This window comes from Strix uralensis, chromosome Z, assembly GCF_047716275.1.
Source record: "Strix uralensis isolate ZFMK-TIS-50842 chromosome Z, bStrUra1, whole genome shotgun sequence".
Classification (NCBI taxonomy): domain Eukaryota; kingdom Metazoa; phylum Chordata; class Aves; order Strigiformes; family Strigidae; genus Strix; species Strix uralensis.
Genome location: NC_134012.1, coordinates 71,204,694 through 71,218,644, shown reverse-complemented (window position 1 = coordinate 71,218,644; position 13,951 = coordinate 71,204,694). Strand labels below are relative to the sequence as shown.

Genomic DNA, 13,951 nt, shown 5'->3' with positions numbered 1-13,951 from the left:
TCCAGGGCCAGCCCGTGCCCCATCGCTCATCCCCCCCGGCCTGTCCTGCTCCTCACCGCACCCTCTGCCCCCACGTCCCGGGGCTCTGCTCTCCTACCAGCCTGCGCTGCCCGGTGCAGCCTCTCTACAGCGACGCCCAAATCTCTCCTCCTGCGTGGAATCACGACTTGGTGCTGTTCTCTGCCCTGGAAAGAAAAGCACGTTGGAGGGCGACCAAACATGAAGACACAGTCAGGAAGTCTCTGAGCTGCAAACTGCTGGGTGAGTGTGCTGCAAAACTGTCACCATTGGCTTGCCCTTGTCTTATGCCCTTTCCTAGGTATTTTCTACTGGCCGCTATCACTGACTCACTTCTAGTCTCTTCAGTGCTCATCGTAGCGAAGTGTTCCTCCTTTAACCGTCTTTATGCTAACTTGCTTACAGCGAAGTTCACACCGGACTTAAATGCAATGTAGCTCCAGCTGTAAATCGCCACGGACTCTGAAAATCCGATTGCTTTTCAGACCTGTCACAAAAAGATAAAACTAAAATTATACAAATTGTGTCACATGTTAATTAATACCTGTCATATTTTAATACCCAGGGTCGTACCCTGCCAAAGCAGGAGCGCCAGGAAGCCCACCCAGGGGAAGCGCAGCGTCCTGCACCTGTGGAGGGACAACCCCAGGCACCAGCACGTGCGGCGGGCTGCCCGGCCTGGAAAGCAGCTTTGCAGAAGCAGCCCTGGAGGTCCTGGTGGGCTCCACCTTGATCATGGGCCAACCGTGTGCCCTGGCCACAGGGAACACTAACGGTGTCCTGGGCTGCATTAGGAGCTTTGCCAGCAGGTCAACGAAGGGCGATCCTTCCTCTCTACTTGGCACTGGTGATGCCACCCCTGGAGCACTGTGTCTGGTTCTGGGCTCCCAGTACAAGAGAGAGGTGCACATACTGGAGAGAGTCCAGCAAAGGGCCATGAAGATGATTAAGGCACGGGAGCATGTCTCCTCTGAGGAAAGGCTGAGCGAGGTGGGACTGTTTAGCCTGGTGAAGAGAAGGCTCGGAGGGGATCTGACCAATCTAGTAAAAGGCCCGAAGGGAGGCTGCAAAGAAGGGAGAGCCAGACGACTCCTGGTGGTGCCCAGCGACAGGAGAAGGGATACTGAAGAGCAGTCTGGACATGATCCTGGCTAAGCAGCTCTAGCTTAGCCTCTGCTGCCTCTGCTGGAGCAGGCGGCCTTGACAAGACGACATCCGTCGTTCCCTTGCAGCCTTCCAAACTTTCTGTGGCTCTGTGAAAGTACCTGAGTTGTGTAAAGAATCTGTTCTAATAAATTCGTTTTGGTTATACAAAGTAAACAGAGGAAGGGAAGTAAGTAGTGCCCTGGCGTTATCCACCCGAGGGTGTTAAGAGAGCTGGCTGACGTCATTGTGAGGCCACTCTCCATCATCTTTGAGAAGTCATGGAGATCGGGGGACGTCCCACAAGTCTGGAAGAAGGCTAATGTCACCCCCCTCTACAAGAAGGGCCTACAGGAGGATCCAGGAAATTAAAGGCCCACCGGTCTTACTTAAATCAATGGTTTCAATGGTCTGATGTTGCTGTGTCTCCTCCTGCCAAGTCCTTTGGAGCATTAAATATGTCTTGTCCTGCCTGGGATGTCTGCATGCTGTTATCCTGGCCGGATCTCACACTGACAAGTGTCCCACCTGTCCCCACGGACACTGAGGACACACATAAATAAGCAGGAGAGAGGCAGGGAAGATGCTCTGACTGCCCATGCCAGTCTTCGGCAGGGCTGCATGCGTCACAGAATCATCTCGGTTGGAAAAGAGCTTGAAGATCCTCCAGTCCAACCATGAACCTCACACTGACCGTTCCCAACTCCACCAGATCCCTCAGCGCTGGGTCAACCCAAGTCTTCAACCCCTCCAGGGATGGGGACTCCACCCCTGCCCTGGACAGTCCATTCCAATGCCCAACAACCCCTTCTGGAAAGAAATACTTCCTAATAGCCAGTCTAACCTTGCCCTGGCGCAGCTTGAGGCCATTCCCTCTTGTCCTATAGCTTGTTCCTTGGTTCAAGAGACTCATCCCCTCCTCTCTGCAACCTCCTTTCAGGTAGCTGTAGGGGGCGATGAGGTCTCCCCTCAGACTCCTCTTCTCCACACTAAACAACCCCAGTTCCCTCAGCCGCTCCCCATCAGACCTGTGCTCCAGACCCTTCACCAGCTTCGTTGCCCTTCTCTGGACACACTTGAGTCATTCAATGTCCTTTTTGGAGTGAGGGGCCCAAAACTGAACCCAGTCATCGAGGAGCAGCCTCACACTGTGGTGCACAGCTCGCACTGCAGGCCCAGACTCCCACCAGCCCCACCACGCACCGCGGTGTCCCGGCCTGGCCGCCGGCACACAGGCTCTGGTCTGCACCGGGATGCCGGGGGCACCCCCAGCCCTCACCAGGGACTGGGGCGGAGGGGGTGGGGGTGGTGGTGGTGGTGTCACAGCGCACTGGTAAGTGACGCAGCCTCACCATAAGAAATTCAACCAAGGCTGGTCACTTTTCTTCTCTATCTCCGCAATCGGTGTGTCCAGCAGCGATTTCCTCTCTGAAACGCTGGAGACGTACCGGCGGCGCTCCTCGGCGAGCTCCCGGTGTGCCTGCTCGAGCTGGGTGAGCAGGACACCCTCCTGCTCCTGCAGGAACCGCTGCAGCTGCTCCAAGGTGTCGCGCAGCCTCTGCTGTTCCGAGGCCACCTTCCCCTGCAAGGCACCCGCACAGAGGCCCCTGAGCCATCCCCTCCTCCGGCTGCCTCCGCGCCAGCACGGGTGCTGCGGGGAGGGGGGCAAGGAGCACGGGGAAAAGGAGAAGAGTTTTTGGAGAGGAAAAGCTGGAAGAGTGGAGCGGGGAGACGGGGAGATGGAGCCAAGATGACAGCGGAGTCTGAATGAGAGCAGGATGGATAGAAGGATATATGGGATGGATGGAGAGGGCGAGAGAAAAGAGTGTTGTTATGGAAAAGGAGATAAATATATACAGGGAGAGGGAAAGAGGGGACCCGCCCGCAAAGACGGGTGGGTAAATGCAAGGAGCATGGCGTGCGCACGGAGAGAGAAACACACACCAGCAGGCCATCGCTTTTCTCTTCTCCTTCGGGCTTAAAGTCTTCCTTCTCTTTCTGTAGAAAAAACAGGTTGTCCTGGAGTGTGTCCTGGGGGGAAAAAAAAAAAAGCGTATTTGGTGATTTTGGGATTACATTTGCAGGAGCGAGACGGTGTCACCAAACGGTCCCTTGTGGGGACAATACTGCCCTGGGGTGGGGGTGGGGGTGTGAGCTCAGCTCTGTGGGGAGGGGAAAAGCTCCGAGCCAGCACCCACCTCCCCTCTTCCAGACAGGTGAGGGAGATCCCCACGCGCAGCGGGGTTGGCCAGAAACATTTCTGGAATAGCTTCATGTGGAAACCCTGAAGTTTGCGGGTTTTGGGTTTGGTTTGTTGGTTTGTTTTTTGTTTTTTTTTTAATTAGGAAAAACAACTTTTAGTGTTGGAAGTGGGATTTGTGGGCAGAGGTTTGCAGTGACAGTGTGTCTCAGATGCGCTCTGTGAATTCACGGGAGTATTTAAAAGAAAAACCCGTGGCAGAGCAAGTTGCTGGCGTGGGGGACCCCAGCCCGCATCCCGGGGTGGGGGGAGAGACCGTGTCCCCTTGTCACCACGGCCCCGTCCCTGGCTGGGGACAGTTGGGGCACTGGGGACCTGGCGGGGCCTCAGAGGGGTGAGAGGCGAGAGGGACCTCCACTCCGGGGGGGAGGTGATGGGGGGTGGGAGCTGTGGGGGAACTGGCAGCCCCAGCAGGGTGGGGGGGATATGGGACCCCAGCCCGCAGCCGGTCAGGGACCCCAGACCATGGCCAGGTAGGGACCCTAACCTGTATCCAGATGGGGACCCCAAACCACGGCCATGTGGGGACCCTAAGCCATAGCCAGATGGGGTCCCTGACCTGTACCCAGAGGGGACCCCAAACCCATACCCAGAGGGGACCCCAGCCAGCCGCTGGATGACGACCCAAACCTGTGGCTGGACAGGGACCCTGACCTGTGCACCAAGGGGATCCCAGCCCGTGCTCAGAGGGGACCCAGATCCATGCCTACATGGGACCCCAACCCCTGCCTGGAGGGGACCCTGACCTGTGCCCTGAGGGGACCCCAACCCATGGAGGGGACCCCAGCCCCTGCCCAGAGGGGACCCTGACCTGTGCCCTGAGGGGACCCCAACCATGGAGGGGATCCCAGCCTGTGCCTGGGACGGACCCCACATTTGTACCTGGAGGGGACCCCAGACCATGCCCAGAGGGAACCCCAACCTCTGTTGCCCCGGGGAACCCCCAGCCCCTGCCCCGGGAGGAGCCCCCGACCTGTGCCCCGAGGGGTTACCCCCGCAGCGGGGCAGGGACCCACCCCTCTCCCCGGGGGCCCCCGTCCCGGCCGGCCCCTACCCGCAGCTCCCGGGCGGCCTCCTCGGCGGGGCGGGCGCGGTGGTGGCGGTGGGGGGATCCCTCCCGGCACTGGGGGCACAGCGGCCCGCGGCAGCTCTCGCAGAAGAGACCCAGGGCCTCGCCGTGCCGCGGGCAGCGGGGCCGCCGCGCCTCGTCCCCCAGGGCCCCCGCCAGCCCCGCCACGGCGCCCAGCGAGCGGTCGGGCCGCAGCGAGCCGGGGGGGACGGAGGCGCGGCACTGGCGGCAGGCGGCGGGGCGCGGCGGGACCCCCAGCACGGCCGCCAGGCAGCGCCCGCAGAAGTTGTGGCCGCACTCGGTGATGACGGGCTCGGAGAAGAGCTCCAGGCACACGGGGCAAGTGGCCTCGGCCGGCAGGCTCTCGCCCAGGGCCAGCCCGGCCCGCGCCACGCTCGCCACCGGCCGCCGCGCTTCCCGGAAAGGGCGCCCGGCGGGGCGGGCAGGGCCGCGGGCAGGGCTGCGGGCAGGGCCCCGCGGGGTGGGGGGGGCTGCGGAGGAACGGGTTCGCGTGTGCGTGTGCGCACGGGTCTGCACGCGTGTCGTGCGCTCGTGGGTGTGTGCATGCACGTGCATGCGTGTCTGGGCACGTGTCTGTGTGTGCGTGCGTGTCCACGCACATGTATGTGTGTGCATGCGTGTGCACGGGTCGTGTGCTTAGATGTGTGTGCGTACATGTGCATACGTGTCTGCGCGTGTGTCTGTGTGTGCCTGCGTGTCCATGCACCTCTGTGTGTGCATGTGTGTCCACGTATGTGTCTGTGTGTGTATGCGTGTCCGTGCACGTGTATACGTGCGCACGCATGTCTTGCGCTTCTATGACTGTACATACATGTGCATACGTGTCTGGGCACGTGTCTGTGTGTGCGTGTGTGTCCATGCACATATATGCGTGTGCATGCACGTGCATGCATTTCCGTGCACGTGTCTGTGTGTGCATGGCTGTGCTGGTGTGTGCGTGTGCGTCCATGCACATATATGCGTGTGCGTGCGTGTGGTGGGCTTGTATGCATGTGCATGTGTGTGCGTGTGCTTGTGTGTGTGCATGCATGTCCATGCACATATATGTATGTGCACGCACGTGCATGTGTGTCTTACACTCGTGTGTGTGCATACGTGTGCATACGTGTCTGTGCATGTGTCTGTGTGTGCATGCATGTCTGTGTGTGTGAATGCGTGTGCATGCCTGTCCACACGTGTGTATGCATGCGCATGCATGTGCAGGCACGCGTGCATAGGTGTGTCCATGCACTGGCACGTGCATGCATGTGCGTATGTGTGCAGGCGTGCTGGCACGCAAGTGTGTGTGTATTGGCATGTGCATGTGTCTGTATGTGTGTGTGCGGTCACGTGCGCTGACGCGCACCAGCGTGCTTGCATGTTGATGCGTGCATGTGTGGGTGCCTACATGCCTGTCTTTGCACTGGGGTGTGCAAGTGGGTGCGTGCGTGCGTACGTATGTGTATTTACACGTGTGTATACACGTCCATGCATGTGTATGTGCATGCATGCATCTGTGTTGGCACGTGTAGGTATGTCAGTGCATGTATGGGTGCACACGTGTGCCTACGTGTGGCCACGTGTGTTGGTGTGTGTACCTGCACGTGTGTTGGCACGTGTGTGTCTGTACCGGTGTGCTCCTGTCTTGACGTGCACGTATGCGGGTGTGAGTCTGCACGTTTGTGCAGGGACAGGGAAGTGATCTTCCCCCTGTACTCGGCACTGGTGAGGCCGCACCTCGATTCCTGGGTTCAGTTTTGGGCCCCTCACTACAAAAAGGACATTGAATTGCTCGAGCGTGTCCAGAGAAGGGCAACGAAGCTGGTGAAGGGTCTGGAGCACAGGTCGTACGAGGAGCGGCTGAGGGAACTGGGGTTGTTTAGTGTGGAGAAGAGGAGGCTGAGGGGAGACCTCATCGCCCTCTACAACTCCCTGACAGGAGGTTGCAGAGAGCGGGGGATGAGTCTTTTTAACCAAGTAACAAGCGACAGGACAAGAGGGAATGGCCTCAAGTTGCGCCAGGGAAGGTTTAGACTGGATATTAGGAAGCATTCCTTTACAGAACGGGTTGTTGGGCGTTGGAATGGGCTGATGTGGAGCAGTTTGCTAACAACTGGCTACGTGAGAAAGGGCACAGCACCGAGGAACTGCTGACAACGGCGACGTGATGGGAGAATACCGAAAAGTATCAAAGAAGAACAAAGAACAGAAGCAGGACTATGTAGAAGGCCTTGTAGAAATCATAAGGGGCGAGATTGGTATTTAACCTTAGCAACCAAAGTATCTAACCTTAGCAACCTATAAGGAGCTTGCTTTTTGCAATATGTATGAACTAATTATTGTGGATATAAAAGAAGTGTGAGTACTAATAAAGTTGAGCCTTTGTGCATTAAATGATGGCTGGGCTCCCTCTGCGTTCTTTCAACAAATGGTGACCCCGACGTGATACGTGCCAAAGGACGTATAAGGCACCACGAAGGATAAAGACCAGAGAAGGTTGTTCAGGTCCTTAAGCAGCGAGGACGGCGAAAGGCGACTAAAAAGGCCCGCGCCCAGGGTGTCACAAGAGGTGAGCCCTGCTGATACGTGCTGCCGAGACCTGGAAAGGCTGCAACGGAAAAATTAAGGTATGGACAGGCAAGCAGCATATGATTTATTTGCATCCTGGCTGACACAACGCCGGGTTGAGGGAATAGATGTAAAAAAGGATCTTCAGGGGCTTTTAGCTTATGGGGTAGAGCAAGGTTGTTTTATTAATCCACATACAGTTCATGAGTTATCGGAATGGAGAAAATTTGGAGATAAATTATGGGAATTAACATTGAATGATGATAAGACAGCAAAAAAGTTGGGAAAGTTATGGAGGGTGGTTCATAATGAATTGCTCAGGTATCAGGCTGAAAAAAGAGCTGCACAGAGCGCAATTGCGGCAAAAGAGAAAAACACCAGATATGGGGAGGAGGAAACTAAGTGGCCATTACCGCCTGCGTTTCGTGAGCTTGTTTTACCACCTTTACGTTCCGAAGAGACGGGACAGGAAAGCTCAGAACGAGTTCTCCCTACCGCTCCCCCCGCTTCTGCCCTGAGTAGCCCTGACGCGTCCAGCCAGACTGTGACGCCGGAAAGCGAGAATTCTACTCCTGGCTCAGAAGATGGGCTGGGGATAGAGATCGCTAAAGAAAGGTGTCGGGCTTGGAATGCATTGGCGCGAGAGGGGCTAGAAAAAGGGGATGAGGAGATGACTCAGATGGCGACAGCAATGGCTTTTCCAGTTCAGTTTCAGCCGAACCCAGCTGGTGGACTAAATGCTACTGTTACGGCATTAGATTGGAAGCTTTTATCACAATTGCGCTCTACAGTGAGTTCTTATGGTGTTACTGGTGAACCGACTCGTCAAATGTTAGATTATCTCTGGAGCACTCAACTTCTTTTGCCTGCAGATTGTCGGGGTATAGCAAAGTTAATTTTCTCTCCTAGTCAGTGGTTGTTGTTTAATGCGCATTGGCAAGCGAGAGTGTTAGAATCGATAGCGATACAGCGGCAAGCAGGAGATCCATTACAAGGGATTACAATGGATGAATTAATGGGGTTAGGACCTTATGCTAGAGTAGAAGCTCAAGCACTGCTCGGTCCGGATAAGGTGAGAGAGGCAATGAGGTTAGTGAGAGAAGCCATAGAGCAAGTGAAAGAGCCAGGTGGAGTTCCAATGTATATGGGGATTAAGCAAGGGAGAGAAGAGACTTTGGGTAGTTTTGTAGATAAGTTGGTAAATGCAATTGAAAGAGCAAGAGTACCTCTCTACATGCAGGGTGCTCTCTTAAAACAGTGTATTTCACAAAATGGCAATCCTGCTACAAAGAGTTTATTGAATACATTAAGGGCACATTGGACTATAGAGGAGGCACTTGAAAAAGCGTCCTCGATACCTACTGGACCTCAGGCTTTTCTTGTAGAGGCAATAAAGAAATTAGGGGAAGGAATGAAAGAACAGGCTCAGGCTACTCAAAGTCAGGTTATGGCAGCCCTTGCGCCTCTCCAGACTTCAGCAGCAACAGCAGTTAAAGTGCAAACACCTAAAAAGGGGCAGCTGCGGTGTTACCGATGCGGAGCTCCAGGGCATGTACGAAAGAGTTGTACAGCCAGAAATGTATGGTGTCAAACTTGCCGATCTAACTCCCATAATGAGGTGGCTTGCTGCAGACGGTCGGGAAACTCCACACGGAGCGCGTTCGCCGGCCGCCGCGCAACGACCAAAATTGCAGCCGCAGCGCAGTCCTTCAACCCGCCACCCGGGGAAGTCTCGGGTTGGACCTGGCAGCAGCAGTAGATGTTATTCTGTTAACAAATAATCCTCAAACAATATCTACGAATGTACGAGGACCTATCATTATTAATGGGAGAGCCATGGGAGCTTTATTATTAGGAAGATCATCGGCATCACAATGTGGACTATTTGTTTTACCGGGAGTTATCGATGCAGATTATGAAGGTGAAATCTATATTATGGCATATACACTGAATCCACCAGTAAAGATTGCACAGGGACAACGGATTGCACAGCTGGTGCCTCTGCCACAAGTGACTCAAACAATACGACCAGTAACTGAGGAGAGTCGCGGAAATAAAGGCTTTGGATCCACAGGAAGCCTGACCCTGCTAACACTGGATCTGAGTACGAGACCCAGAAAGACTGTTCACCTGTCATTTCAAGGTAACGCAATAACTGTGGAAGGGTTGTTAGACACAGGCGCAGATTCCAGCATACTGTCGCCTTCTTCTTGGCCACAAGGCTGGCCGTTACAAGAGCATACCACTACCATCACTGGCGTGGGTGGTTTAACTTTAGCTAATCGAACGCCGCCCCTACAATTAACAATTGAAGGACAAACAGTCACAGCGGTGCTTGCTGTAGTGCAATTACCTCCAGGGGTAAATTGCTTAATTGGAAGAGATGTGTTAGCACAAATGGGAATAGTTTTGACAAACGATCACCATTTATCCTAATGGCCATTGCTTGGACTTTCCCGATCCCTATAACTTGGACATCTGACGATCCAATATGGGTAAAGCAGTGGCCACTAAAAAGGGAAAGTCTTGAGCAAGCACACTTGCTAGTACAAGAACAATATCAGCAAGGACATTTAAGATTATCTACTAGTCCTTGGAATACTCCAATATTTGTCATAAAAAAGAAATCAGGCAAATATCGACTTTTGCATGACCTTAGAGAAGTAAACAAACAAATGGAACCAATGGGGGCTTTACAACCAGGTATGCCGAATCCAGCTATGTTACCTTATGAATGGCCTATATTGATTGTGGACTTAAAAGATTGTTTCTTTACGATTCCGCTTCATGAAAAGGACATGCGCCGATTTGCTTTCACTTTACCGGCAATAAATAGAGAAGGGCCAGATCAACGGTTTGAATGGACAGTTTTACCGCAAGGAATGAGAAATAGTCCAACTTTATGTCAGATTTTTGTAGATGCAGCCTTACAGCCGTTACGTCAAAAATGGACTAATGTTATAATTTATCACTATATGGATGATATATTATTTGCACAGAAAGAACCATTTACAGAAGCACAGATAAAAGAAATTGTAAACACCCTTGCAAAGCAAAGATTGGTAATTGCACCAGAAAAGATACAAAAAACAGCTCCATGGAAATATTTGGGATTGTCTTTGACGAAACAAATAGTAGCACCACAAAAATTGACAATTAATCCTGAAATTTCAACACTGCATGATGCTCAGAAGCTATTAGGAGATTTACAATGGCTAAAACCTATAGTGGGCATCCCAAACGAGCTTTTACAACAATTACGACCACTGTTAAAAGGAAATGATCCTGCACAGGTAGTGTCTTTATCAGCAGACCAGAAGCGAGTGTTACAACAGATTATGGACCGTATTACTTCTGGACAAGTGCGTCGGAGAGACGCTGAGCTCCCCCTGGACATACTTGTGTGGATGGGTTCACAGCATTTGCTCGGAGCTATTACGCAGTCTAAAAAGAAAACGGGGGAGACATGGGTGCTAGAATGGATCACGCCAGCATTACAACAATCAAAATCTCTACTTCAAAAAATTGAGGCATTAGCAAATTTAGTAAAGAAAGGTCGTGTGCGAGTTATTCAAATAAGTGGAAGAGAACCTCAATTCATATACTGTCCAATGCAGAAGGAAACCATGCAGTGGTACCTGGCAAATAGCACAGCATTGCAGGAAGCCATGTTAAATGGGCCAATGATGTTGTCAACTGATCAATTATCTATGGAACCTTTGAGATGGTTAGGACAATTACATTGGATTGAACAGCCAAAAAGACAACAGGCGCCGATCCCGAATGCCATCACAGTTTATACAGATGCAGGAAAGAAATCTCAGACAGCAGCTATAACGTGGCAGGAAGATAATACATGGAAACACGAGATATTAAAAGCCACAGCACAAGACACACTACAAACTTTGGAACTGTTGGCAGTAGTTTGGGCGATGGTTAAGTTTAATGAACCATTGAATATTGTAACTGATTCTATGTATGTAGCGGGAATAGTAGCAAGGATAGAAGATGCAGAAGTCAGGGAAGTACAAAATAAGCGTCTCTATGAGTTGTTTTTACAATTACAGAGGGCCATAAAAATAAGGGAACAACCGTATGCTGTAATTCATGTTAGAAGTCATAAATGGGATATAGGACTTGGGGAAGGTAATGCTCGAGCGGACAAATTGGTATCCACTGTTATACATGTTCCCATGTCGAAAGACAAATTGGCAAAAGAAGCACATGACATATTCCACCAGAATGCAAAAGGGCTAAAAACACAGTTTGGCATCACAATGGCGGAAGCAACGGCCATAGTAAAAACATGCCCTGTTTGTAGTTTTCACAATAAAGGGGTTGGTATTGGAATAGGAGTTAATCCTAGAGGGACGAAATCTAATGAAGTATGGCAAATGGATGTGACTCACATACAAAGTTTTGGTAGACTTAAATATGTACATGTTACTATAGATACTTATAGCAAATATATATGGGCCTCTGCGCAGAGTGGGGAAAAGGCCATACAGGTAATCAGACACTTAACATGTTGTTTTGCAATAATGGGAGTCCCAAATACTATAAAGACAGACAATGGACCAGCATATGTCGGAAGTCGAGTGCAAAGGTTTTTAAACAAGTGGGGAGTGAAGCATGTAACAGGGATACCGCATTCTCCCACAGGACAGGCCATAGTTGAGAGAGCAAATGGTACCTTGAAACGTTATGTAGCAAAATATCAGGAAATACAGGATGTACAGGAAAGATTAGCAAAAACATTATTTGTAATGAATCACTTGTGTATATTTGGAGACGCAGAACAACCACCAGCTATGTTACATTATGAGAAGGCAAAAGTAAGTGAGGGAAGGAAAGAGATATGGGTAAATTATAAGGATCCAAAAGATGGATTGTGGAAAGGACCAGCTAAAGTAGTAATATGGGGAAGGGGATATCTTTGTGTTTCTACACCAACAGGCACCGTATGGGTTCCAGCGAGATGGGCGAAACCTGCCGCACCTCCCAATGACACCAGAGGAGAGACAAGCTCATCGACAGCGACTGATTAACCTGGGGCAGGGGTTATGTTTGTGTCTCTGCAGATGCCGGCCCTCGCTGGGTTCCTGCTCGGTGTGTTCGGCCTGTGTTGGAACCTGCATCAGGGTGAAGGATGGGTAGTTCCACAACCCAAACAGAATGTCTGGGTGACTCTGCATTGAAAAAACTAACAAAGTTGGGATGTTGGCTTAGCAAACAGACTAATGCTACTTCTTTAGCTTTAAGTGGTCTTTTAACTGATGTTGATAGTGTTAGACATGCTACTTTACAGAACAGAGCAGCTATTGATTTTTTGCTCTTAGCGCAAGGACATGGATGTGAGGAATTTGAAGGAATGTGTTGCATGAATTTGTCTGACCACTCAGAATCTATTTTCAAAAGCATACAGCAGCTAAAGGATGGTGTCAAACATTTAACAGAAGATGATGGATTAGATTGGTTAACAAGGATGTTTAAAGGATGGGGACTTTCAGGATGGTTAATATCTCTGATCAAGTCTGTGGGGGTCATGATCTTGGTAATTGTGGTTGTGCTTTTGATGTTGCCATGTATTGTCAATCTTCTGCAAAGGGCCCTGCAGAAGACTGCCTCTGCAATATTTTTAGCACAAGTGCAAAAAGAAAACGGGGGAGATGTGGAGCAGTTTGCTAACAACTGGCTACGTGAGAAAGGGCACAGCACCGAGGAACTGCTGACAACGGCGACGTGATGGGAGAATACCGAAAAGTATCAAAGAAGAACAAAGAACAGAAGCAGGACTATGTAGAAGGCCTTGTAGAAATCATAAGGGGCGAGATTGGTATTTAACCTTAGCAACCAAAGTATCTAACCTTAGCAACCTATAAGGAGCTTGCTTTTTGCAATATGTATGAACTAATTATTGTGGATATAAAAGAAGTGTGAGTACTAATAAAGTTGAGCCTTTGTGCATTAAATGATGGCTGGGCTCCCTCTGCGTTCTTTCAACAGGCTGCCCAGGGCAGTGGTGGAGTCCCCATCCCTGGAGGTGTTTAAGAGTCGGGTCGACGTAGCGCTGAGGGATCTGGTGTAGTTGGGAACTGTCAGTGTGGGGTTAATGGTTGGACTGGATGATCTTCAAGGTCTTTTCCAACCTAGCTGATTCTGCGATTCTTGAAACCCTCATCGGAGACTGTTCTGAGAGCCCCACAAGCTGTACCACTCACTTGTAAGAGTACTAAAAGTTGGGAAACTATTTGTCAGAATCAGTGGCCTCCTGCCCCCTTCTGACTAAATTCAGTCCAGAGGTAGCTGCACTTGCAATGAAAGAAAAAAGATCTGAAAAAAGAAGAACCGGGCTGAAGATGTGGCTTGGCGACTGGATGAGCCTTCTAGAGCAGTTGTTTGGGGGGGAACCTCCGTAATTTCTGAGTGGCAGATACAGTGCACCAGACCAAAGCCAGAGATACGGAGAGCTGGAATAAAAGCCACATGCAATGTTATCTGTCTATTTTAGGAGAATCGCGTCATGAAAAGCAAGGTGGCATGACTTGAAAGCAGCAGGTGGATGACTTAAAGGAAACAGGAGGTGGTTCTCGTGCAATCAAGCAATGGGACTTCTTGCTGCCCAGCTTTGTGCATACCAAGCTTTTCAGATGTTCAGAACCAAGAAACCCAAGCCCCAGAAGGAAAAGCACGTTGGAGGGCGACCAAACATGAAGACACAGTCAGGAGGTCTCTGAGCTGCAAACTGCTGGGTGAGTGTGCTGCAAAACTGTCACCATTGGCTTGCCCTTGTCTTATGCCCTTTCCTAGGTATTTTCTACTGGCCGCTATCACTGACTCACTTCTAGTCTCTTCGGTGCTCATCGTAGCGAAGTGTTCCTCCTTTAACCGTC

General features: G+C 51.3%; 1 protein-coding gene across 1 annotated transcript; it reads right to left on the bottom strand.

Annotated features, from left to right (window-relative positions):
* Positions 1-429: 429 nt before the first annotated feature.
* On the bottom strand, positions 430-13,922 carry LOC141938283 (E3 ubiquitin-protein ligase TRIM7-like). The gene is made up of 5 exons (XM_074856931.1): positions 13,897-13,922; positions 4,476-4,950; positions 3,106-3,192; positions 2,514-2,743; positions 430-505 (listed from the first exon to the last, which is right to left on the bottom strand). The coding sequence occupies exons 1-5, from the start codon at positions 13,920-13,922 to the stop codon at positions 430-432; spliced, it is 894 nt and encodes a 297-aa protein (XP_074713032.1).
* Positions 13,923-13,951: the final 29 nt, after the last annotated feature.

What these genes read in the sequence shown, in the direction of transcription:
- LOC141938283 (XM_074856931.1), bottom strand. Translation starts at nt 13,922, where the DNA reads ATGAGCACCGAAGAGACTAGAAGTGA. An exon ending in ACCGAAGAGACTAGAAGTGA is followed by an intron (nt 4,951 to 13,896) that starts GTCAGTGATAGC and finishes CCCTGCCCGCAG; the next exon opens with CCCTGCCCGCGGCCCTGCCC. An exon ending in AGGCCGCCCGGGAGCTGCGG is followed by an intron (nt 3,193 to 4,475) that starts GTAGGGGCCGGC and finishes TTTTCCCCCCAG; the next exon opens with GACACACTCCAGGACAACCT.